The 26,380-nt window shown below is 53.3% G+C and overlaps 1 protein-coding gene across 1 annotated transcript in view; it reads right to left on the bottom strand.

Moving 5' to 3' along the window:
• The window catches only part of Dnmt3a (DNA methyltransferase 3 alpha), a 101,267-nt gene extending 80,330 nt beyond the window's left edge, over positions 1-20,937 (bottom strand). The window contains exons 1-3 of the mRNA XM_032908615.1: positions 20,914-20,937; positions 20,042-20,394; positions 18,656-19,933 (exon numbers count right to left, since the gene is read on the bottom strand). Of these exons, the coding sequence (XP_032764506.1) occupies positions 18,656-19,933; positions 20,042-20,394; positions 20,914-20,937 (1,655 nt within the window). The remainder of the gene's footprint in view (positions 1-18,655; positions 19,934-20,041; positions 20,395-20,913) is intronic.
• Between the last annotated feature and the right edge of the window lie 5,443 nt (positions 20,938-26,380).

Genomic DNA, 26,380 nt, shown 5'->3' with positions numbered 1-26,380 from the left:
CCTTCACTCCACCGTGAGCACTGGGGAGGCCTTCACTCCACCGTGAGCACTGGGAGGCCTTCACTCCACCGTGAGCACTGGGGAGGGGCCCCACTCCACTGAGCACTGGGGGCTTCACTCCACGTGTGAGCACTTCACTCCACCGTGAGCACTGGGGAGGCCTTCACTCCACCGTGAGCACTGGGGGAGCACCTTCACCCACTGTGAGCACTGGGGAGGCCTTCACTCCACTGTGAGCACTGGGAGGAGCACTGAGGGGAGGCCTCACTCCACCGGTGAGCACTGGGGGCCTTCACTGCACTGTGAGCACTGGGAGGGTGAGCACTGGGGGCCTTCACTCCCACCGTGAGCACTGGGGAGGCCTTCACCCACCGTGAGCACTGGGAGGCCTTCACTCCACCTGTGAGCACTGGGGAGGCCTTCACCCCGTGAGCACTGGGGAGGCCTTCACTCCACTGTGAGCACTGGGGAGGCCTCACCCACTGGGGGGGCCTTCACTCCAGGCACTGGGGAGGCCTTCACTCCACTGTGAGCACTGGGGAGGCCTTCACTCCACTGTGAGCACTGGGGAGGCCTTCACTCCACTGTGAGCACTGGGGAGGCCTTCACTCCACTGAGTGGGGAGGCACTGAGGGGAGGCCTTCACTCCACTGTGAGCACTGGGGGCCTTCACTCCCACCGGTGAGCACTGGGGAGGCCTTCCTCCACCCACTGTGAGCACTGGGGAGGCCTTCCACCGTGAGCACTGGGAGGCCACTGTGAGCACTGGGGAGGCACTGGGGGAGGCCTTCACTCCACTGTGAGCACTGGGGAGGCCTTCACTGCACTGTGAGCACTGGGGAGGCCTTCACTCCACTGTGAGCACTGGGGAGGCCTTCACTCCACTGTGAGCACTGGGGAGGCCTTCACTCCACTGTGAGCACTGGGGAGGCCTTCACTCCACTGTGAGCACTGGGGAGGCCTTCACTCCACTGTGAGCACTGGGGAGGCCTTCACTCCACTGTGAGCACTGGGGAGGCCTTCACTCCACTGTGAGCACTGGGGAGGCCTTCACTCCACTGTGAGCACTGGGGGAGTGTGGTCTCCCTCTCTCCTCCAGAAACAGGAGGAGCTGCAGCTATTCTTCCTCCTCTGCTCTTCTGTGAAATCAAGTCCCACAGAACAAACAACCCCAGCTCTTTGCACCCACACAGTTCCATCACCAGCTACCTCCCTCCCAGTGTGCACCCTGTCCCTCATGGAGTACCCAGTCCTCCCAATGCATTACCTCCCAGTCCAGCCCATGACAGCACCTCATTCTCACCACTCCCAAACTGGGGGTGTCAATGCTAAACACATCCAGTCACAGCCTCCCTCATCCGGCCTCCTGCTGGGGCCTCAAGTTGGTACCATACACTATCCCCAACACCATCTCCTCCTCCTTCTCCAGGCTCAACCTCCTCAACACCTCAGAACCGATGCCTCAGGTCTCTGCTCCTCCCTTGCGCCCACTTCAGCTAGGGCCCGTGTATCACTCTGAATCAAAATAAACCCGTCAGCGCCCACAGGCCTCAATCCTTGTTCCATCCAAACGGGGCCAAAGTCAGAGCCCAGCGGCCCCTCCCTCCCCACCTCCAGTCTTCTGGGGATTTCTGAAGGTTTTGATTGTGCTTACATTCTTGCCCCAATATCCACCCTGGTGCGCAGTGGACATGTGATCTGACAGAACCCATCAGAGGCCTCACCTGGGACTTTACTTTTTTTTAACTGAGGCTACAGAAGGATGAAAGGAACCAGAAGTGAGTAGTCGGGGGCTGCCAGCCACTGTTTTGGGGCCACGTGGGACAGTAAGGCCAGGACAAAGGGCCAAGAGATGAAGAGAAGGAATCAAAGATGGCGGTTGTCTGTGAAGGGCACCGGCCCACCTGACCTGAGGGCCCACCTGACCTGAGGGAACTTCCTGTGAGCACTGTGTGAGCGAATCTGAAGCGGCTGACAGGAGCCTGATTCAGGAGCTTGTATCAAGCTCTCGGAAGTCCTCCAGGGAGCCAGGCTGGTTCAAACCTCAACCTTTTTTTCTTTGAATCATGTTGGCTTGATACAGAACCGACCCTCAGGTTCCTCAGCTGTAAAACAGAGGGGGAAACAGGACTTGCCTCACAGAACCATGGAGAGACTGAAAAAGTAATGAATTAAAAATGCTTCCTAGAGTGCCTGGCACTGAGAAAACATCGATAAATCTTCACGATTATTAGAGTCTGACTCATCCACCCACAGATTTCTCTCCTCTCTCAAAATCCCTGGAGTGCCACAAGTGGACGTCGCTCAACCAGAAGCTGTGTGTTCCTATGCCACACCACACCACACCACGCGTGTGAATAGAGCTTTATGACGTCAACATTTCATTCATTCTCACCCCCCACCATCTAAAGCGAGTACTATTTTTATCCCCATTTTCCAGATGAGGAAAGTGAGGTTCCCAAACTGCTCAAGGTTGTAATTAGCAAAAGGAACAAGATCCAAAGGCTGTTCTGCTCATCACAATCTCTTTAATTAGCTCGGGACTTTTATAGCTATGTTCATTTTGGGCATAGACAGGTCAGAAAACAATTTCCTGTCTTACCTTCCTGTCTCAGATTGGGTGGTTTTTCTCTCTGTAGCCCTGGCTGTCCTGGAACTTGCTCTATAAACTGGGCTGGCCTCGAACTCGTGGAGATCGGATTGCCTCTGCCTCCCCAGTGCTGGGGTTAAAGGCATGTGTTACTATGACTACCATGGAGGGTTTAACCACAGCCTCCTAATGTAGTGATTTACCCAATGAAGGAGTTCATTTATTCATTCAACTCTTTGCCTGCAACGTGACAAGCACTGTGCTTTGAGGGTGTGTTGGTCGTTGCATTCAGTACTTATAACAAATCCAAGAAGCAGGTTCTTCTTAAACATCCATGTCTTTAAAGAAAGAAGGGAGGGTCCTAAGGAGCACAGCTGTGCCATCCCAGCACAGGATCATGGATCCAGGTACACGCCACAGCCCTCAAGTAGGGCGGCATCCAGCAGAGCAGAGTCAGCATAGGTCCCCATGCCCAGGCCAGCAGCCCTGAGAGACTCCTGCATAATGGCCACATGGCCGAGTTTCCTACTTGAGCTGGGAATGAGGTAGGAGTGACTCCTGCGGGTAATGGGCTTATCCCCCACATCACCCCACCATCCTCAAAGGTGGTCGAAGCAGAAAGCTGAGTGGCACATCAGGGTTTTCCCCACCTCCTACCAGAGCGTCTCTGGGTCACAAGGCTGGGGGCTGGGTAGAGGGGCCAGGGGGAGGTCTTGCTTTCACTTTTGGGTGAGATGACATCATCAACCCATTTGCTCCCACTTTCAGAAGTGTCGCTTGCACCCAACCCACCAGCTGCCCACAGAATCCCAAAAGCCTCTGGTGACAGGCCAGCAGCCCTGTCATCCTGTCCCCACTTCAGAGCCTGACTCAGGAGTCATCACGAAAGGATCTCACGCTCCCTCCTGGAAAGCACACCATCAGACGCAATGAGCAAGCCACACCTCCCGCCACTATGGCAGCCGCGGGGGAGGGGATGAGTCTGCATCACGGACTCCTTTGCTTGCGCTAATGGTTACCATGGCACAGCCCCTAATGCAGAGAGAATAAAAGGTTTATGCCCAAAATAGACGCTGTGAGAGAGCTGCAATTGTTCTTAGGAGTCAACAGGAGCCACCACAGACTTCATAAAGGAGCGCCTGTTGCTGGGTGTGGGCCACCGAGGCTCCTGCCTCAGGCTATGTGTTATGGCAAACCAAACCGGCTTCCCGTGGTCTGCGTGCGAGTGAGGACTACACGGTGTCCAAGCATGAATGCACACGTGAGAGTCAGCATGTGGTCCCTGGGGAGTTCTGCGGCAGTGTCTACCCTCCTAAGGAGGTGGTTCCTGGACCACACAGCAAAGTGTTTCTCTCAAGAATGGGCCACACTTGCCAACTGTAGGGTCTCTTTACTCACTCTCCCCAGACCCCTTCACCTGGCTCCGGGGGGTGCTCATTGGGAGGCCTCAAAACTGGTCCGTGAGAAGGTGAGACATATTTGCCTGGCTTTTTGGGGCCCCTGGGGCCATTGACTCAACTGTCTGAAAACATCGGCTTACTTCAGTGTCTGGAGTGACTGGTCCTTTATTAGTAAGCATTGCTGGTACACAACGGAGTCATCTTCTAGAAAGAACAGCAATTGCTCTCAACTGCTGGGCCACCTCTCCAGCCTGATCTTGAACTCTCTAGCCTCTCCCTCTCAAATGCTGAGGTTTCAGGTCCGTGCCACCGTGACCAGCTAGGATTAGAACTCTGAACAGGAAGATGCCCTGCTGTTGTGTGGGAGGTCAGAAGGATAGGAAAGATGCACCTGAGAGCCACGTAGCCAAAGTACTAACTAGATTGTGCCAATGCTAGTACCCTTCACTGCCTTCCCTGTAAAAGTATGTATGGGCCCTTTAAATCTCTCTCCACTGCTGGCTCGCACAATGTAAAACTTAGCAGACACTTGGAGAGCTGGGCAGTGGCAGTGCACACTTTTGATCCCAACACCTGGGGGTGGGGGTGGGGACAGAGACCAGTGGATCTCTGTGAGTTCAAGGCCAGCCTGATCTACAGAGTGAATAGGGCAGCCAGGGATACACAGAGAAACCCTGTCTCAAAAAACACAAAAAATGGAGGATGGTGGGGGGAGGAGGAAGAGGATGAAGAGAAGGAGGAGGTGGCAGTACTAGAGGGATATTCAAGGAGCGGGCTGTCCTTCCTGGATCCAGTGTGCTGTCAAAAGGTTCCTCTATCATACAGCACCCAAATCTCACAGCCTGGATACTCTCTAGCACCAAGCTCTCCTAGGAGACCAAACTTCCCAGCACTCAGCTCTTACACTGTGGCTGCTTCTCCAGCATCTGGCTGCAGCAGGGCAGGAAAGCAGCAGCCAGAATCTCCCCCAGCACTCCCTTGGGGAGATAAGCAGTGTACCTCAAGGAGCATGCCCCCTTTAGACCCAAAGGTCCAAAATGCAGATGTCCACTAAGATTCATCCACATGACACCAGTGACTCCTCTGCCATCTAGGGAGCCACAGCCACACCCTCTCCCACAAGGGATGGCTCTCAGCCCCAGGGCAGCCTCCTCCCTGGGCACTCTAGCAATCCCAGGAGTAGTAGATGTTCTCATGCCTGCTACTTGTGTATCCACTGGAGTTCATTCACTCTGGCTGACCAAGCCTTACTATCCCAGTCCTGTTGCAGTTAACAGTTCTTTGCATTCAACTTGAACACCCTGTGGTTTGTCTGCTGATGGACCTAGGTTGACACAGCTACTCATGTCCCCAAGGGTTTGTCCTTCCTGTCATCTTTGGCTTGTTGGCAACCTGCCAGCTAACCACCCCCCACTTCAAGCACTCATCAATACTCATGTAGGGAACACCACTGTTGAGCAGGGCTGCAGGGTACAAGAGCCCCTGCTTCTGGAAGCTCACAGCCCAAGGATTGTCTGCCACCCTGGTCTCTGCTGCCCTGGCCTCTGAATTATGGCAGAGCCTAGTGAGGAGGCAGCTCTGACATCTGCATTGCCCTCCACCTGCAAGGCTCTGTCCGTCTTTATTTTCTGCCTGCCCATCTAGATGCACAGGTCAAATTCTGCTTTAGAGAACCAGGTCCCTAGAGCTAGCTGGCTCTGTTTCCCAGCTTCTTCTCTCTGTGTAAAAATGGCAGTTTTCTCTTAGTCCCATGACCCAATCCTCCAGAGTCTCTTACCCTTCACTTCACTCTGGGAACCTGTGTCACTGGACAATAACCTTGGTGACTACAAAGCACTGGGTAGGCCTGCTTGGTCCCTTCCTCCAACCCACCCTGTCAGCAGAATGTCCACACACGATTCCCTCAACCAAAACAACTGACTCTGGTGATGGACACAATCCTGGAGGGTATTAGAGACAGTCACATGTACACTTACAAGGGTGAATCGTACAGAATGCAAATATATCTTGATAAAGCTGACTTCCCCCAACTGTGAGGTACCAACGATTTTCACACACTGGTCAGATCTGTCACTGACAGCTGGCTCTGACCTCACCTCTCCCAGCTGACCCCTTGTTTCCACAATCTGTTCACACCATTTCCCTCCGAAGCCCCCTGAGAGCCTTTGCCCCATCCCTCAGGTTCACATATCTCCTTCTTTCATCCCTCTCTGACCACCTACCTACCAAGGGGCTCTAATAGTGTCTGTGGGTGGTCATGCAACACCACACACGTATACAGATGTGTCTAATTTCCCAATCACATGAGGTCAAGGTTCATGTCTTGTTCTTTCCCATCCAGGCAGCACAGCCCACAGTTGGGGCTGGCCTCTGTCCTGTTCTAGTTGACCCTTGAGGCAGAGAGGACCCTGCAAAGTCACTCCCTTGCAGCTGCAACATTCCCAGCACAGTGCTGCAGTGACTAGAGCGACCCCCCCATACTCCTCATTCTGGGGGTTGCTTGGCATGGAAAGGCCACGTGGAGCTGAGGCTCTGGCCCACCATCTGCAGGGCAAATCTGACACCTGCCCTGGATTTTGCAGGTATTCCTGCCCCCAGACACCCATCATAAGGCTCCCAGGAAGGGCCTGGCCTCCCACCCCTTGGGAAGCTGGCTTGCCTGCAACTACAGTGTCCACTGTCACCCTCTTTCTCTACAGAGCATGCCAATAACTATGGAACTGACCACTCCTAGGTCAAAACTGGGAAGTCCCTCGGGTCTTCAGGACCAGGATATATGGGTGGATCTCTTCCTCAGATAGCAGGGCAGAAGCAAGCAGTCCTTAGAACTCTCCATGGGTCCTGGTCTGTCTCTCTACTCTCCGCAATGACCCAAACCAAGCCGTTGGTGGGAAGAGTTGATATTTAGAGGTGTGGGGTTCAGTGTCCTAATCTGTGAAGTGAGGTGAACGAGAATCATCATCTTACAAATCCACCTTAAGATATGAGAACGGGACTTGAATGTTTAGCTCAGTGCCTGGTACATGGTAGATGTTCATCAGATGTCCATTTTAAAAATTATTCTGTGATTCAGGATAAAAGGCTAGGTCATCTAGACTGCGTCCTAAGCTAGCTCACACTCCTGGGTCTGCTGCAGCCTGACTCAGGGTAGCAGCTTTTCCTCTAGGTATAGGCTTAGAAATCTCTGTAAGTCACACAGACCCAGATGTGTGTACACCAACAAATGCACACGGAGACCAAGCACAGATACACACACACACACACACAGAGAGAGAGAGAGAGAGAGAGAGAGAGAGAGAGAGAGAGAGAGAAAGAGAGAGAGAGAGAGAGAAAGAGAGGAGAGAGAGAGGCATGCACATAGGCCACATAGAGACATGATGTATATACATAGATTCACACACAGTCATACAAATACATACCTATCAACACAGATCCACATACAGAGGCATAAAGACATAGAGACAGTAACACAAACACAAAAGACAAACACAGACACATGCACACACAGCACAGATGGATGCACAGAGTCATACACAGTCACAGATGAAAAACAGACACAGGAAAACACACACACACACACACACACACACACACACAGAGAAGAAGGCTCACATGGTAACCTAGGAGCACTTGCCCTCCAGAAGCTGCAGACTCTGGGGGACACCTGTAACAGGGAACCCGCAGTCACCTCCACACAGACGGGAGTTTGCGCATTTCACCTACTGTGTGGGCCAACGAGGCATTTGGAAACCAGCTTGGGAAGCTCATAACCATTCATAACATTGTTCTGCAAGAAAATACAAAACATCGCCCTAGAAGCAAACATTTGCAATAGAACCCTCCGAAAGCTGGGAACTGTCCCCACCAGAAAAGTAACAGAGCAAGAAGGGGGAAAAAAAAACCGCATAAACTTGGTTCGCCTCTGCAAAATTAATACAAATTACAAAAACATTTATGTGAACTGCTTACCATTTACACCTAATTACCATGCAGAACAATTATGCATATCGTTAAGAGCATACAGGATTAATTATGCTGTATGTTTCATGTGATTACACCTCCACACCCTGAGTTCACAGAGACCCAGCTTCCCCAGGGCCAGTCCAGGGTTAAGGCTCTTGCAAGGTTCTGCAGCAGATTCACAGCAAGCCACACCCAGCTTACACTGCTGCCCAGGGACAGCCTAAGCAACACCATCTGCATACACACCCCTAATGAGAAGCCATCTTTGGTCAAAGCCTCACAGAGGATCTTCATATGTCTACCAATGGGCATATCGAGGGTCACAGGGTCACAGCACAGCTAAATGGCCCCATGGGAACCTGGGCTCACTGGCTCCAGAGGTCTGGCTCTGTAAAGACAGCCCATCCAGGTCCAGACATCATCACCTTCAAGCTCACATATGGCCATGACCATCACATCTACACTCCCTCTCTGACCCCCTCAGCGCTCACCCTCAGTAACCTCTCAAGTGTGCTGGGGTGACCCAGGCTGGTCACCTGAGCACAAGGACCTATTAGAGACCATCATAGATAGCTACAAAGACCAGGAGCTGCCATTCAGTCGTTCCGCTTACAAGACAGGGAAGGGGAAGCAGGCATCTTCGGGCACGCCTGCTCTGTGCCAAACCAAGAACACACATGGTTGGATTTAAATCCTCAAACACCTGTGAAGCCGACTGCCTAAGGAGTCTTTCAAAAGACGGTGAGAGAAAACAGCCAGGCTTCGCGCACAGAGCCCATACCCAGCAAACAAACAAACAACAGTCGTAAGAGCCTCTGAGAGGATATCCACTCTGCAGATGGCAACGTCAAGGTGGACAGAGGCTGGGTGACCCCCTGAAGGACGGACACCAGCCAAGAAAGCAGCAGAGCCAAGGTCAAACCCCACCTACCCAGTGCCAGGTCTGGTGGCTTTGGCATACTGCCACACTGCCTCCACCTGAAGTAAGCAATACCAACGTGGTTCATGTCCTTATCCCAAAAATACTTTGGGAGCAGTCTTTTGATTCTACTTCATGAAACACTAAAGTCTCCTTTCTCTCCAAATGTTTCTGTATCTTTTCTATTCACTTACCAAAAAGGCCGGTCCCAGATTGTTCCCTCCTCCTTTGGCAGACTTGGCCCTGATGGAGAGGGGCAGCTTCACTCAAGTCCAAGGACACTCTGAGAAGGTGACAGTGATGCTTACCCAAATAGAGCAGCCTGGGAGTGGAGGACTAGGCCTGAAAGTTCATTTTGGGAAGAATCACCAAGCAGCAGACATCCCGGTTCAAATCCCCAAACACCAGGAACAATGACTGCCTGATGCCTGTGACACAAGCCCAGTGAAGTCACTGCCTCCCTCACACATCTGCAGGGCCGCCTAGCCAGCACTGAGGAAAGCGACGGCCCTTCCTCACCCATCCCACAGACGCCCCCCTCAGGCCTTCTGACGCAGGCTCTCGCCGCCTTCTGCAAGCCTGGCCCAGGCCCAGCTCCAGTGTCTCCCAGGAAGCAACACCCCAGAGCCCTCAGGACTCTCCTGAGCTCGCAGAAAGCAGAGTCACCATCGCCTCCCCTCCCTCCCTTTGGAGCACAGCCCTTCGTGCAGACCCTCCTTATCCACCCACCTGACCTCTACATTTCTATGCTGGCTTCTGACTTCCTCCTTCTGGGTGCCCCAGAATGACCTTCCTTGGATGTCACTGGGGGCTGAGGACTCTCACCCTCATCTGTGGACATTGCAGCTTCCCCAGCCTGGCCGGACCCAACCCTCCAGTATTCTGGAGGTGAATCTGCCCTTGACCATCTAACTCCATGCCCTTCACCTCAGCTTAGGTGTCACATCCATCAGAAATCCCTTCCCGGCATTCCCTGCCTGTGACCAGGCTTCCCTATCCAGCCCCAGTAAGGAGACGAGCCCCCTTCCTGTTTTTTTCACGCTGACCATAGCTGGCAATTCGTTGCCCATCCTCCACCTGAAGTGCAGGGAGAGTCCTTGGGTTTCATCTGTATGGCCAGCAAGTGGCCTCCAGGAGGCCTGTCAGCGACGAACAGAGACACTATGCATCTGGAGCAAGGGACCTCCAGACTGGGTTTAAGATGCCAAGCGGTTGGGAGGGTGTTGACCGGAGGAAATGCAGAGGCCCTGCCCAGACTCACTGGGCTTTTCTGCCTTTTTTTTTTTTTTTTTTTTTTTTTTTTTTTTTTTTTTTTTCGAGCTGGGACTGAACCAGGGCCTTGCGCTTGCCAGGCAAGCGCTCTACCACTGAGCTAAATCCCCAACCCCAGACTCACTGGGCTTTTTAAGATGAGCCTCCAGTACCAAGCAGGGCCCTCAGACTACCACCAGCCAGGCTGAGAACCACAGGCCTCTGAGTGGATAGCAACAAGCACACTGTTTATGGCAATAAAACCATTAGAGGCCATTGCAATGCCAGTTGCCAAGCTGGTCTAGACCCTCCCATGCCCTAGACTATGGGCAAAGTCAGTAGGGCCAGCAGGACCACAACCCATAAGACATTGGGAGTTGGGGGGGTGGGCTGTACAGCCAATTCCTGGTTTTGCGCAGTAGTAACAGAGAGACCATCGAGGTAGCTCAGGAATTGATGATTTCTGTGGCGAAACCTGACAACTTGAGTTTGATGTCAAGGACACATATGGTGGACAGAGAGGACAGATATCCCACAGGTTGTCCTGGTATGCGCCCCCCCTATATAAACTGATATATAGTTATCAAAATGATCTGCTCCCCTTCATCTTAAGGGTGTCAAGAATAGTTGTTTTATAGGCTCTCACAGCACAAGGCCTTCCTGAGAGTTCCCCTTATTCACAGACCATCGTAAAATGAACCCCACTTTACAAAAAGGGGCAATTCCTTCCTGGGCACCTCCTAAGAGCGGCTGTAAGATGAGACGCATTCGGTTTACAGAAAAAGCATGCAACTCAAAACTGCTTAGGGCCAGGCACTAGCGAATGTCAGCAGCTGAAGGTGCTAACCCCAGGGGGCTGCCTGACTCCCTACTTCCCCTTCTGTCCTGTGCAAGCCTGGAACTGTGGGTCCGGTCAGCAGAGGGACAAGCCCTGGGCTTCCTTCCATGCTGGGTTCTTTTCTTTGCCGGGTCTTAGCCCTTCTAGTTTTATCTCCAAGTGACCAGGAAAAGGAATCTTTGTTTCTTTCCTTATATTTTTGGTTGTGAGCCTAGCCTTTAACGGCTGAGCCATCTCTCCACCCCTTTGTTTCTTTCCTTAACGCCCCCTCTCCGTTGTCACCCAGCTCACTGCTACCCACCTCCTCAGGAGCTCCTGGATCAGAGCTGGAGCCCACAGACAGGGCAAATTCCACAGATCCTTCTATGTCTGTGCAGGACCTTCTGATGGCAAACTCATCCTTGGGTGTGGCTTCTCCAGGTGATCTCAGAGATTTGGGCTAAGAGACCTGCCCTCCACCCCTGGCTGGATCTTTAGTTATGCCTTTAACACCCAGGGGACAATTTGGGTGACTAGCCACTGCAGTGATGCCTTTCAGCGGGATTTTTCAAGCGATTTTCCCCATCCTGGTTCGAGATTTGTCTACCATCCCTGGGAACTAAGTACAAGCAAGACCCCTCTGCTCTCAACCCTTCCCCACACCCAGGCTTCTTCCTGCATAGACTGAGCCATCTAGCCCTCAGTCTTTAAGTCAGTTCTATTTTTTAATGCCTTACCATTTATTTGTTTGGAATTTTGTTTTATTTGAAACAGTCTATGCAGAGTTGGCTGGCCTTAAACTTATAGAGATCCTCCTACCTATTTCCTAAGTACTAGGATGCACATGTGTGGCGCGCGTGCGCGCGCGCGCACACACACACACACACACACACACACACACACACACACAGAGGCACGTGCACATGCACACAACACCTGTGGGTTCCTGGGGATTGAACTCCGATCTCCAGGTTTATGTGCATCCACTAAGCTCTCTCTCTCTGGCTGTCTTGTGTTTCCATATTTTTTATCCACAAGCTTTCCAAAGGTATGATTTTTTCTGTGTTAGCAGATCTCTCCCAAAATCTCATCCAATATCTGTTCTCAGTGCCTGCCCCAATCACCCTGCCCTGCCTACGCTAGGACTTCTCTTAAATTTGCACTGCAACTGCCCCATGTCTGAGGTTTCCTTTCAGGGACTTTCCTTCAACAGAAGTAGCCCAGGCTGCCCTCAAACTCACTAGGTAGACAGAGGATGCCCTTGAACTCATGATCCTCGTGCCTCTACCGCCCAAATGTGTGTGCCACAAAGTCCAGCTTTTTGTTTTGAGATAGTGTCTCACTCTGTAGCCCAGGCTGGCCTTAGACTCTCGGCAGTTTTCCTGCTTCAGCCTCAAAAATGCTGTGGTCACACAGTCTTGAGCTCCACGCTTGGTTTCTGCTGGTTATTTTTCTTCACAAGCAGCCAGGCTCCTAGGCCTGGATTCCCATTGGTCCCAGCTATTGAGGATGAAGCCCTCCACACTGTGACTCTCTCTCTACTGCGAGAGTTCCTGGATAAAATATGGTTCTACCTCATCCCCCTTTACACCACGTCTTTATGTTTTGTTGTTGCCATTACAAACAAAGTCACATTTTTCAGAGAATACAGGTCGGTGTGTATCCTTAGAGGGAAATCTTTTATATGCATTCATTAACCTATAAATGGAATTCTTTTTTTTTTCTTTGAGACATGCTGTCACTATGTAGTCCTGGCTGTCCTGGAACTCACTGTGTGGACTAGACTGGCCCTGAACTCAAAAGAGACTTGCCTGTCTCTGTCAGTCAGTCAGTCTGTCTCCCTCCCTCTCTCCCTTCTTTCCTTCTTTTCTTTCTTTTTTTATTTCCCAAAACAAGGTTTCTCTGTGTTGCTCTTGCTGTTCTGGAATTCTGTAAACCAGGCTGGCCTCAAAATTCAGAGGCACAACTGCCTCTGCTTCCTGAGTCCTGGGATAAAAGGTATGCACCACCACAAAAAAAAAAGCGTGCACCACCACCTAACTTTTTTTTAATTAAATTTGACCCACATAGTGGAAGACTCCCACAGGTGTCCTTTTGACTCCTACATGCTTGTCATGCATGTGTGTAACATACACACACACCAAACATAATAAAATTTAAACAGTTTTTTAAATGAGTTATACCTCCAGCACTTGAAAAGCAGAGACTTCAAGGCTAGCCTAGTCTATAAAAGGTAAGAGATTACAGAAAGTACATTGCAATGTTGGGTGACTCAACACCTCAAGGACACTCAACCAATCAGAATAGACCCCTCACCGCCTTATTTACTTGTAAGCTCATCTCTTCAGACTCTGTATTCATCACACGGGCCCATTCCATCAGGAGGCTGCCTCTCCATAGCTTCTGCCACCTGAGGTGTCAGAGGCCTCTGGCTGGCATGGGCAGGTTACACTGTCTGGCACCTCCCAGAGTCTTTGGGGAAACAGAAAAGGCATGCTTCAGGGTCATGGCCACTTGGACAATCTCAATGAAGCAGCCCATACTCAGCCAACAGTTAAAACCACAAGTGTGACCTCTCAACACCGCAGTCACCAGCCTAAGTTTCTAATATCATTTCTCAGAATGGAAGTGTCTTCTGCACTAGTGTTCACTTCCGGGGTAAGACCAGCATAGGGGCCATGTATAGAAGTTCACATTTGTCATCCCAGCAGGCTAAAGGAAAGGTGCCATGAAAATGGGGCTAGCCTCTGCTAAAGTGAGACACTGTCTCAAAACTCCAAACCAAACCAAACCAAAAACAAAACAAAACAAAAAACCCGCTGGGCTAGGAGCAGGAGACCCGGATCTTACTCCCATCACTGGCTGTAAGACGGCCACCTGTCCATCCCATCTGCATTACCCAGACAGGACGGCTAACAGGCTCAGAATTGAAAATGACCTTGACATTTGAAACAGAGCGGAAGGATCAATAGGAATGACCACAGGAAAAAGAAAATGGGAAGCTGGTCCTGTATCTGAATAAGGTCGGGAAGCCTGAGGAGTCAGAGGGGTCCACAGAAAGACAGCAGGCAGTGCAGAGTAACAGTCACTGTTGAAAAATAATCCCACCACGGTAGGATTCAGCAGGAAAGCCCTAGGTTAGGCTTGGGAGGGTCCTGTGGCTCCTTCCTGTGGAGCAGCACCCACATCTGTCACCTGTCAGTGTGGGGTAGCCCTCTAGGCATCTCCCTGGTACTGGGGAGGACGAGGAAGGCTAGACAGAGCTGTCAAGGCAAGGAAGGACCTGTCATTCCACCACCGCCTTCCCTTCTAATCCTCTGTGAGGTTGTTCTGGATGCTGGAGGGTCTCTGCCGGGGAGCTTGGACAACAGGGGATGTGGGGACCTCCCAGAGACCAGGACAACAGAGACTCCGCTTGCAATTCACATTGGCGTTGCTATCGGCAGCAGCACTGGAGGACCTTGGTTCTGCCTTCCCCTGGTTGCCAGGACCCCCTGGGGCTCCACAGCCAAACCCATGCTTTCCTGTCCCAAGTCTGGGCTCTTAAGCCCCAGACTACAGACTGAAGGATCAAGATCCTGCACCACCTGGGCTCAGCTGGCCAAGCCTGCTTTCCCTCCACTGCCCTGCAGGGAGGCTCAGGCATCTCTCCGTGGGTACACACAGGAGTCACTAAGTACAAGGACCCACTCCTCAAACTACTGGGGAGCCTTAGCCAAGACTCCAGCACCTCCCAGGCCCCCTCCACCTTCCCAGGTGTCCGCCATGGGTCAGCATTCTCACATGGCAGCTGGCCCAGACGATGCTCTTCCCCAACTCCACTCCCGGGCTCTGAGGCCCTCGGTACTGCCCCTTCCTCCTAGAAGCCTGCCCTGACCTCTCGGTTGGCAGTGACCTCCCTCTCCAGCACCCTGAATTATTAATTAGTTGGGTACTTCTCAACATGGGCACTGGGCCCTGCTCACAGGAAATGCCCGACAAATAAAATCTCAGACAAGCGGAAGCAAAGGTGGGGGAAAATTCTACGGAGGAGTTCAAGGCAGAGTAAGAGAAAAAGGCTGGAACAAACTCGAGGGACTGAAGGTGCTCGCACAACCTGTTGACAAAGCCATTTGTGAGAATGGAAGCTCACTGCCAAGATTTCCAAGCACTGTCAGCGACGTCCTTACAAAACCAAGGCTTTATAAGAGAGACTGAAACGTGGGTGGGGCTTTTCCAAACTTTAAAATGCCCCATGTGCCCCAAATAGGGAGAGCAGGGACAGCAATCCACACATTCACTGACCCTTGGCTAAGATGGTGACCAGCTGTTCCATACATCCTGGGAGCCAGCAGTTAAGTCCTACAGCTAGGCCTTATCGACAGACACTTCCTCCTAACTCCAGGACCCTTGCTTACAACGCGCTGACCCTGGCTTATGCAAAGCACGCTGGGTGTCCATACATGTCTGCACAAATATGCAGACACACAGCATGGACCCCATCTTGCCCACATCACTAGCCAAATGGAGGTAGTTCGGACACAACACACAGATCTCAGGGAGAGACTTGTCTTAATGGAACTCACTCGGCTCATTTCTTAGGGGAAAAAAACCACTATAATCAACAAGACAAACGGAGCCAGGTGCATGTCACCTTAGATACAAGAGAGGCTAAAGAAAGCTGAGGAAGGGTTGAGACCAGCCTGGGCAGCCGTGATTTCAAAAGAAAGAGACAAATGACCCCAAATAAACCCTTAGAGTTTACACAAACTTCCTTATAATGCAGCACTTGGGAGGCGAAGGCTGAAAACTCAGTTGAAGGCCAGGCTGACTACAGAGCAGGACCCTACCTCAAGGGTGGGAGGGGACAGAAGAGGAGGGGAAAGGGACGCCTCTGATTTACTACTAAAGCCCTGGTGGGGAGCAGCAGAGTTCCAGCCTTGCTGAGAAAGCCAATGGCTTCTAACATGGAGCATGGAGCTGGAGTCAACTCCCCCTAGGCCCCCACTCCAGCTCTGACTTCTACCAGCCAGACCTGCTCAATCATCAGCAGGGAGGAGGTGGTAAGGAGACCTCAGGCCAGCGGTTGGAGGCGGCAGTAAATGTTCATGAGGCAAAGCGCCCCAGCAACCCTCCTGCCTCAGGCCCTGGGAGGCAGAGCCAACCACGGAAGGAACCGGCTTGGCCTCTCCCACAGAGCCCCCAACCCAGCTCCCAGCTCCCTTCCTAAGGGCTGCAGCAGTCATGGTGACATCTCAGAAGAGGATCTACACATCTGAAAGGCAAGGCTGTGCCAAGACTCCCTTTCTATCTTGTTCCCTGAAACAGAAATCTTGAGGGAATCTGGGAAAGAATTTGGGTCTGGGGGCACGGGGGTGGGAAGCAGAACTCTCCAGGTGCACAGGTAGTGGCCACTGGAGCAATGCGGGCAATAATATAACCACTGGAGTAACCACCAACAGAACCGGTGAGAGAGCCACATCCTGGGAGAGAGCAGGGAGCCTCATCAAGCAACCTTCCTCATGGGAGCCCACTAAATGTTGTCGAACAGAACATCCAGGACTCCCCAGAAGGCAGATCACCTTCAGTTCCTCCCGCCCAGAGAGGCTGGACAAGGCTGGACAAGGATCCTTTGGCCCATCTTGTCCCTTGCTGGCTTGTGGGAAAGAATGGTGGATGGGGTGTGGAAGTGACTGTCAACTACCCTCAGGGACTGAGAGACTTACAACAGATTGGACTGAGGGTGACCCTTGCAAATTACACACACACACACACACACCCCTCTTCAGGAAAGCACCAAGCAGAGAGGCTGCATGGAAGCTGTGTTTTATGTCCTCTGCAGTCAGACCTGACAGACAAACACATCATCCCTCCCCTCTCTGCCAAAGCCCACCTCCTGGCAGCCCCCACCTTCTCCATTACCACTACCCTGGAGCGAAAACAGACCACTCTAGCCCTGTTCTGGGTCTGACATTCCACCAGGAAAGTCAGAGCCATAGAATCTCAAAGTTGGAATGGGCCTGCAAGCTTCATCCAACCCCCACCCCACAGAGGAATCCTGCCTGCAGACACCCTGACAGATGGCCATTGGCGGCTCCTGTAGGCTTCTCCACTGTGGAAGGCAGGCCTTGCACTGGGGATGTTCATTCCCTGAGTCTAAAGGGATACACCTTTCCTCAGGTTAGGCTCCTGGCGAACACTAGACAGCCTGGGCCGAGTAACACGGAAAAGTTTGGGCCATCGGGAGCCCAGGAATGGGGAGCTGCAGATTTGATGGGGAGGGTTGCAAAGATAGAGCCCAGGAGGAGGGCTCTGAGAGGCAGCAGGGCCCAGAGAAAGGGGACACAAGGAGGGAGGAGGTGGATGTCAAACCTATGACACAAGTTGGCCTGGGGACCCTACCTAGCATCCTAGCATCTCTGTCTCTCTGTCTCTGTCTGTCTGCCTGCCCCCTCTCTCTCTCTCTCTCTCTCTCTCTCTCTCTCTCTCTCTCTCTCTCTCTCTCACACACACACACACACACACACACACACTTAGACAGAATAACCTGTCAACAGCTCCACCAGGGTCTTAATGGGCCCCAGAAGCAGAGAGGACAAGTAAGCTTGTCCCCCAAAGCCCGCAGGAACTTCCACAACCCAACTATCCAAAGGCAAGGACTGCTCTAACTACCTGCAAACGGCCCCTGCCAGCACAGAAGATAGCCCAAAGAGGGTCTGCCAGGCAGCTGGGCTTCCCAAATCCCACAGGCCGGCCCCAACACCCCAGCAAAGCAAGAATAGCTCCCCAGGCTGCAGCTGTCACATCTGCCTGGGAGGGAGGGAGGGAGGAGGCACGGTGGAGCAGCACCTGATCCCAGAATCCCAGCGCAGCCAGCCCAGGAGGAGGTTCAGCCGCTGGCAGCTCAGGGTGAAACATGAAGACTGAACTGTCCCCGGGGATGCTGATGGCAGTCTCTGGGCACGGCAGTGAGGGGCAAGCTGGGTCACTCGGCCGAAGATACGCCTCCCTGAAGGCTACTGTCCCCTCTAGTTTGAGAGGGGGGCAGTTGTGCAGTCCCTAGCCCGCCCTTCCTCCCCAGCCCTACGCAGGCCAGAACTGCCCAGCTGGGTGCAAGACGCCATCTTAGGTCAAGGTGCAGCCACAGAAAGCTCCCCTTGGGAGCCCAGGAAGGGAGCTGTGAGACCCAATGGGAACCTACTCCCACCCAGGGTGCCCACACCTAGTCAGCTGGCCTTGCAGGGAAAAAGGAGAGGAGGGGATGCAGAGACAGGGGGAGAGCAACTGAGTGGGGAGCGAAGGGAGAGGGTGCCCCCAAGAAGGCAGGCTCCAGGAAAGCAAAATGAAGTTTGGCAGCCATAGGGCTGCGGGCCTCGCGAAGAGGGGTTGGGGGAGGCCGGGGGCGGGCCCTGGACGCAAGCCAGCTCGGTCCGCGCCAACGAGGGAGGGCATGACGGCGTGGAGTGGGGAGCCCGGGTGAGGGCGGGACACGGACCGCGGCTTGCGGAGGCTCGGGGGGTCTCCTGAGGTGCGGGCAACATGGGGACTGAGACCCCCGGATCCGCAGCCTCGGCGAGGCCTCGTCCTTCACTGTGCAGATGCGAAGCTTTCAAGGACACGTCTACACCGGCCCGGCGGGGGTGCGTGTGAGTGTGTGCAGGGGGAGTCTGCTGCAGGGGGCGACCCCGGCATCCCCACCAGAGTCGTTTCCAGCCTTGCAGCTCCCGCCCCCGCACCTTCTAGTCCTCGGCGGCCGGGCCCGGGGATCCTCGCCCACTCCCGCCCCGCCCCCACACTGCGGCGGCGCCGCCACCGCCGCCCCGCTCCCACGGCCCGCAGCGGGGGCAGGGAGGAGCCGGGCGCGACGCCCCCCCACGCCGTTCCGCTTGGCCTCCGCGGGAGCGTGCGCCCCCGAGCGGGCACGCCCCACGCGCGCCCCTCCCAGGCCCGCCGGCGCCCCTGCACCCCCAAGCCACAGGTGGCCGCGGGAAGATCGCGACGCCGCGCTCCCCGGCGCGGGCCCCGGCCGCCCCTGGGCCCTGCCGGGGCCTCCAGGGTCCCCCGCCGCGCGGAGCCTCCAGGCCCAGGGGGAGGGCGGGGCGGGAGCAGGGGCCCGGGTCGTGCCAGGCTGCCATTTTCTGCCGTGGCCACGGCGCTCCCCGGCCGCCCGCGCCCCCCCCTCCCCCTTCCCCTCCCGCGCCCGATTCCGGGTCGGGTCCGCACCCTGCAGCGCACGGCTGCAGGCCCCGGCCGGGCCCCCGGGCGGGGGCAGAGCCCGGAAGGCGGAGGCGGCGGGGCCCTGCGGCAGCGCGCGTCGGGCGGCGCGCAGGCCGGCGGAGGCCCCCCGCGGCATTGTACGGACTTGAACTTGAGCCGGGCCGGGCGGGGGCGCCGAGGGGCGTCCGCGGCTGAGGAGGCGCGCAGGAGAGGATCGGCGGGCGAGCTGCGGGGACATAAACAAACCCTCGGCCCGGGCCGTCCGCGCCTGCAGCCCCGTGCGCCACGCACCGAGTTGCGGGGTCCGAGCCGCGCTCCCCACCGCCTTGCTGCGCCCTCCCGCCCGCCCGCCCTCCCAGCTCCGGAGCCGCAGGCCGTGCTGGTTACCGTGTGGCCTGGCGGGTCGGGCGGCCCCTGCTCGCCCTGCTGCCGCGGCGCCGCGTCCCGGCTCGTCCTCTGCTCGCGCCGCCGCCCGCGCCGCCTCCCGGCCCGCCCGCTGCCTGCCGCGCTCCCTCCCTCCGTCGCTGTCGCGCTCCCCCTCTCCGCCTCCTCCGCCGGGTCCCCCCGCCCGCCCCTTCTCTCCGCCTTCCTCCTTCCCTCCCCTCCGGCCGCCCGCCGCCCAGGCCTCCGCCCGCCGCTCGCCCCCCGTGGCCGCGCTGGCTCCGGCCCCCGCTGCGGAGCCGCCCGGGAGGCAACACCTGGGGGCCCCGGGGGCGCCGCGGCGGGAGCGACCTGAGCTGCGGGCGGTCCTAGCGCCCCGGCGGGAGGAGCGGGTTCGGGACCCCGCCGCGCCCCGGCTGCAGCGCTCCGGACCGGGCACCCCGCGGGAGCCGCGCTCCCGGGCGCCCCGTATCCCTCGGGTGGTCCCCCGGCCGCAACCTCCCCACCTTGCGGCGCCCCTCTACCTGGCGCGGATTCTGTGCCGGGTCCCCGCATCCAGCACTGGTCGTAGGGACAGCTGCCCCTCCTCTCCCGGGCCGGTGTCAAGTGCCTCCCCCCGCCGCCCGCGGAGCCCCCGGCGGCCTTCGCCCTGCAGTTCTCCCGACCTCCACCAGAGCCCACTGCGCTCTGCGCGCCTCAGCACTGGGGCTGGGGACAGCAGCGCCTGCCCAGCCGCGTCGCCACCCTCAGCCAGGTGCCGCGGTGGCCAGACGGCTGCACACGGCCAAGGTCGCAGCGCCTGATGCCTCGAGGCCATTCTAGGGGCTCGAGCACTGTCGTGGAGTGAGCTCCCTAAACGGCAGTAAGCGTCCTGTACCTTGGGGTGTCCAAAAAGAGTTGGATGCCCTCAGGTGGGCTCTGGAAAGATCTGAAGAGGTGGGAGGTTGAACTAAATGACATTGAAGGCCTGCCTCTTCTTCCAGCTGCAAGATCCTCCGCAGACCTGCACTAGACCTGGCTCCCTCAGGGTGGGGGTGCTCTCAGGGCTCCGGGTCTGTAGTGCTCACCTCCCCAGCTACCATCGGTGGAGCTTGGCACTGGATCCCCCGACTCCCAGCCTCCTTGTCAGGCTCCTCCCTCCCGCCACTGGACAGCACCATCCATCCAGCCCTTCAGTGCCTGTGTCCTGAGTTGCATCTCCCACAGCCACGTCATACTTATTTGCAGACCCTCAATTTTGAAGCAGCACCCCACCTGGTACGCTTCACCCCATTGAGAGCCCCAGGGACAGTTGCCTAATTCGCAGAACTGTAGAACCATTTCATATTGCAGGGCACTTTTACCCTTCAGTTTTCCCCACCCCGAAGCAACTCTCTTGACCCTTCCTGTCACCCACCTCATAGCTCTCCCCGGCCCCCATCGCTACTGGTGTTCATTTCTGCCATAGTCTTTCACCTGGCCAGTTCTTAAGACTAGTCATGACCTGTGAGGACGAGGACACCGTTTGCCTTCCATACAGCTCAGCACCTGTACATGCTACGTCCTCATAAATGTTGGTTGCATGACCGTATGAACTGCAGGCTTCCTGTGTCCAAATCCACAGCCCCTCCAAATGATGCTCCCACCTTGACTAAGGACAAGATCGTATTAGAGAAAGACCTCAACTTCAAGAGCTAGATGGCACTACGTCCGAAGAGCAGCCACCCTCCGCCAAACACGACCCTTTCGTCTTGTTAAGGGACCTCTGCTGCCCCTACTTTCCAGTGAAAAAACCCATGCTTGCACTGGGGGTGGAACTTGGTGGGAAAGCCTTTGCCTGGTAATCTCCATGTCTTTGGGTTCGGTCTTCAACACAACAAACAAAAAGCCCACCATGAGGCTGGGGAGACGGTTCAGCAGTCCAAAGGCACTGGCTGCTATTCCAGAGGACCTGGGTTCAAGTCTCAGCACCCACATGCCAGTTCACCACTGTTTAATAACTTCAGTTCCAGGGGATCTGTCAGGGCATACCCTGGTACACAGACATAGGTGCAAGTAAAACACGCTTGTGTGCATGATTTTTTTAGGGCCATCGAGGCTTAACTCTGAGTTGGGAAGTGGCAGAGCAAGAGTTAAGTCCAGGTTCATCTGACTCGAATCAGCATATTACAGTGAGAAGAAGCCAAAACTGACCAAGAGGACCAAATGGAAGTCTGTATTCAGTACTGATGGTGCTGTCATCGAGAGCCCTGAAGGCATGCGACTTTGGATGTCTGTGTTGCTAGTGTAATGAGTCCCACAGTAACCATGTTAGGGGAGTTTTGACCAGCGTGCAACAGTTGCAGGGTTCCACCATTGGCTCCAGACACCACATTGAGTCTTTGGTCCAGAGAGGTAGCACGTCAATGCTGGATGACCCTCTTCATATTGTGCTGGGTTCTGCTGAAAGAGGCTTAGCCTTTAGGCTCTGTCACAGTTTGAAGCATTCCTCTCTACAGGCTGGCACATTAAAAGGCTGGCCCTTTAAAGGACTGGCCCTCTGCAGGTGGTGGGGCTTTGTTGTTGTTGATTTGTGGGTTTTGGTTTTGTTGTTACTGTTTGGTTATTTTTGAGACAGAGTCTCTATTATGTAGCCTGGAGTGTCTCTAGACTCATTATGTAGACCAGGCTGGTCTCAAACTCAGAAAGATCCACCTGTCTCTCCCTCTGAGTCCTGGGACCAAAGGTATAGTGCTGTTTTGAGAGGTGCTGGAAGCTGCAGGAAGTGGGGACTGGTTGGGGGACCTAGGTCACTGAGAACATTTCCTTGGGGGTTATCCCTTGCCCTCTCTGTCCCTTGCCCTGCTTCCCAGCTGCTCCTCCAGCCACCACCTCCACCATCTGTATCTGCCGCCATAGTGTTCTGCCCACTGTTGTCCCCAGGTGCATGGACTAACCCACAGAAACTATGAGTCAAAGGACATCTTTCCCTGTTTAGGCTGTTTTTGTGACATATTTTGTCACAAAAAGGAAAGCAGTGACTACAGGCTCCAACACCCGAAGATGCAGGGTTCATTCCAATAGAAAAGGTTATCCCGATGGTACCACACACCTCCACATCTCAGTGGCTGAAAACCACCAAGTTCTAGGGTGGCTTGGTGACTCCTTAAAAAGCTAAATGCAGTACCACCAGGTGACTCTGAAATCCCCCCCTTAGGTGTACATCCAAAAGGATAGAGCACAAACCAGGTGTGGAGGCACACATCTATAATCCCAGTTCTCAGGAGGCAGAGGCAGGAGGATGACTGACAAAGCCAGCTTGGTCTGCATAATGAGATTCAAGGTAGCAGGAGCTACATAGGCAGACCCTGTCTCAAACAAACAGGATAAAAAGCAGGGGCTTGCAGTGTTTGTGCAACAACATTTCTAACTATTTGCAGTGGCCACAAAATGGGAGCAAACTGAATGCCCACCCACCAACAGATGGATCACTATGATGTCACATACGCAATGGCATGGTATGGAGGCTTGAAAGGGAAGTTATGATGCGGGCTGCAACATGGATGAGACTTGAGGGCATCACCCCAAGTACAATAAGGCAGTCATAGACACAAAGGTTGCATGGTTCTATTTACACATGGTCCCTAGAGTTGTCAAATCTGTGAGCACAAAATAGAATCCTGGCTATCTCGGTCTGGATGAAGGGCATAGCAAAGTGTTTCACTGCTAGAGCGTCATCCTGAAAATGAAATGCGGTATGTGCTAATGCAGCTAAAAACAGTATAAAGTCATTGTTACTGTCATGGATCCTTTGTGGGTTTGCAGGGTGGGACTGAGGGCTGTGCCCATGGAGTATCTAGAGCTTCTCATCTACAGAAAGAGCTACCATCTAAGGGGAAGCACCAGAGGTTGTCGCCTTGTCGATGGGCATGTCCCTTGAAGGATAAAACCAGACATACAGCTCCATTCAACTACAAAATCTGGGGACCAAAAGCAACAGAGGGCCTCAAAGACCAGACACGTTAGGCTGAGGATGTAATGCTGCTCACCTATCGTGCACCAGAGCCTTAAAAACTGGCGTGGTACCCACCTGTAATTCTAACGTGTAATAGGTAGAAGCAGGAGGATCATTAAGTTCAAAGTCATCACAAGTTTGAGACCAGCCTGAGCTAACTGAATCCCTGTTGTTCGTTTTAAGTTATTAGCTGCAGAAGTCACCACGGGAGCTTTTTGGATCCTCTTACTGGCAACATGATTCCCTGGCATTGTCTACACAGGGACCTTAGCTGAAAACAGCCCTCATCTGCTGGTTCTGAGAGGGCAGTAGGGCTACCCCAGCATACCCACACCGCCAACCCTGTGTCTGTCCATGCTGTCAGCTCCTCTAGTGTCCCATGCCTCCCTTCTCACATCCCTGACCTCCACACTGCACTCACGAGCCTCCCTGCTTAATGAAGTCACCCTACCCCACCTCATCCCCAGCGACTCACCATTCCAGTTGTCCTCAAGTCACACCAGGCAAGAGAAAGGCATCTTCAGCCACTGTGGATGTTGGCTTCCACCTGCCTTCCAGGGAGAGTTGCTGTGCTGGTCCCAACTCTCCCGTTGCAAGAGATAACATTCCAGCCAAATTGAACATGGGGCCCAGGAAGCTCAAGGATGGGGATTTGGGGACAGGTAAGTCCAGAGTTCACATGCAGCTCCAGGGTGGAAACTCACCCTTGACCTACCCGGTCATGCACAGTTCCTTCCTTCCCACCACTTGTCCATCTTTCCCTCCTACAGTTGAAGAAGAAGAGATGGCTGGCAATGGAGAAAAGGTGCTCGGGAACCAAGAGAGGAGCGACTGTTGTAGCAGGCAATTAAGGCTACTCAGATGACCCTGGTTGTGTCTGCAGCGCGAATTCCTCACTACCCCCCAATACCCCCAATGTTCTGGGTTCCTGAATGAAAGACTCTGTCTCTCTCTGTCTCTCTCTCTCTCTCTCACACACACACACACACACACACACAGCCTTATATTTAATATGCCTCAATCTGCTTAATGGTTGCTAATGCCTCCTTGATACTCCTGAGTTATTTCTAAAATCTATATTCCATTTTTGCTACCCTAGACCCAATGAGGGGTTACTGGGGCTCCTCTTTTCCTGCTCTTACATAATCGATGCTCTGTCTTCTGCACCTCTCAAGCCTGCATCTTATTCCTCTCCCAGCATGGTGATTCTGCCTTTTCTCCTGGTTCCCTTGCCTGTGAATTCTAAAGTCCCACTTCTGTCTCCCTGCCCAGCCATTGGCGACTGGCAACTTTATTTACTAATCAGAACCAACTGGGGGCAGGGTTCCACAGCATCTTACATATAGGACTCTCATGTAATTCTGAAGGCCCAAGTAACATAATACAAGCATTAAACCAAACCTACAACATTTCCCCTTTTTTGTTCTTTAAAAACGCTTTTTCTCTGAGATATACATGAACATAGTTATAATCGTTATGTAAACTATAAGGAATGCTATGCACTAATTAATGTCCAATCCATGAATTTTGTCAATTTAGGTATATTACTCTAACATCTATTCTAACTTAAAGAGTTTACAGTTCAGGGGCTGGAGAGACGGCTCAGAGGTTAAGAGCACTGACTGCTCTTCTAGAGGTCCTGAGCTCAAATCCCAGCAACATGGTGGCTCACAACCATCTGTAATGAGATCTGATGCCCTCTTTTGGTGTGTCTAAAGACAGCTACAGTGTACTTATATATAATAAGTAAATAAATCTTTTAAAAAAATTTTTAAAAGTTTACAGTTCTATACCTGAATTACATTTTGATTTTAATTTGCATCACCACCTGAAAAACCATCCTTTCAAATCTACATCATCTTCCTCAATGCTAAACATCTTAAGTTTGATTATGAGACTATAACCAGTCTTCAATCTCATCAGAGATCTGAGAATGAGTTAAATATTACACAAATATATAGGAAGCAGAAAAACATAGCTTCCAAAACTTAAACAATTTGCAGAGACAGCTGACTACCTGGATAGCCCCTATTTCTCAAAATGTTGGAGCATCTGTCTTCAGTCTTCTGGCCCAGAACCATCTGACAGACATTAAGTGAAGCAGGAACTGTGATAGACTAGCTTACCCTGTCTTGGCAGAGCTAAGCTGCCTACCCCACTTTGTGTGTCCTTTCCTGGACAGTATTTTTGTCTATAGATGAATTAGGACAACTTTTGCCCAGCGGCTACCTTGCTACAACTGGAGCAACCCTTTATGGAGGTTATGATGCTCAGTCTTCTTTGAACCATGAAGCGGGTACTGTCAGGAGCAGCCATATCTCTTAATCAAAAAATCTAATAATAGTGAAATGACTACAACTGCCATTTTCTGTGGGTTTCTGATGCTTTTGAAGACTATCTATGTAAAGTATATCTGGACTGTTAAATCTTAACTACTCTCAGTTATTTCTACTTGAATAATATTGAAAACACTTTATTATAATTAAATCAGAATGTAATATAGCCATGAGCTTTCTGTTTGACCCTTAACCATCCTAAACAGTTTGTAATAGCAGTTATAGAGGGACGGGGTCTAAGCCTTGTATTCTTTTTTTTTTTTTTCTTTTTTTCAGAGCTGGGGACCGAACCCAGGGCCTTGCCCTTGCTAGGCAAGCGCTCTACCACTGAGCTAAATCCCCAAATCCCCAACCCCTAAGCCTTGTATTTTTTTTTTTTTTTTTTTTTTTTTTTTGGAGCTGGGGACCCGAACCCAGGGCCTTGCGCTTCCTAGGCAAGCGCTCTACCACTGAGCTAAATCCCCAGCCCAAGCCTTGTATTCTTAAATGAATTGTATAGGCAGAATGTCTACCTACAAGTAACAATATTTGATATATTTATAAAAAGATAAAGA

Source organism: Rattus rattus, chromosome 7, assembly GCF_011064425.1.
Source record: "Rattus rattus isolate New Zealand chromosome 7, Rrattus_CSIRO_v1, whole genome shotgun sequence".
Lineage (NCBI taxonomy): Eukaryota > Metazoa > Chordata > Mammalia > Rodentia > Muridae > Rattus > Rattus rattus.
The sequence above is the reverse complement of the archived record's forward strand: the minus strand, read 5'-3'. Positions and strand labels throughout refer to the sequence as shown.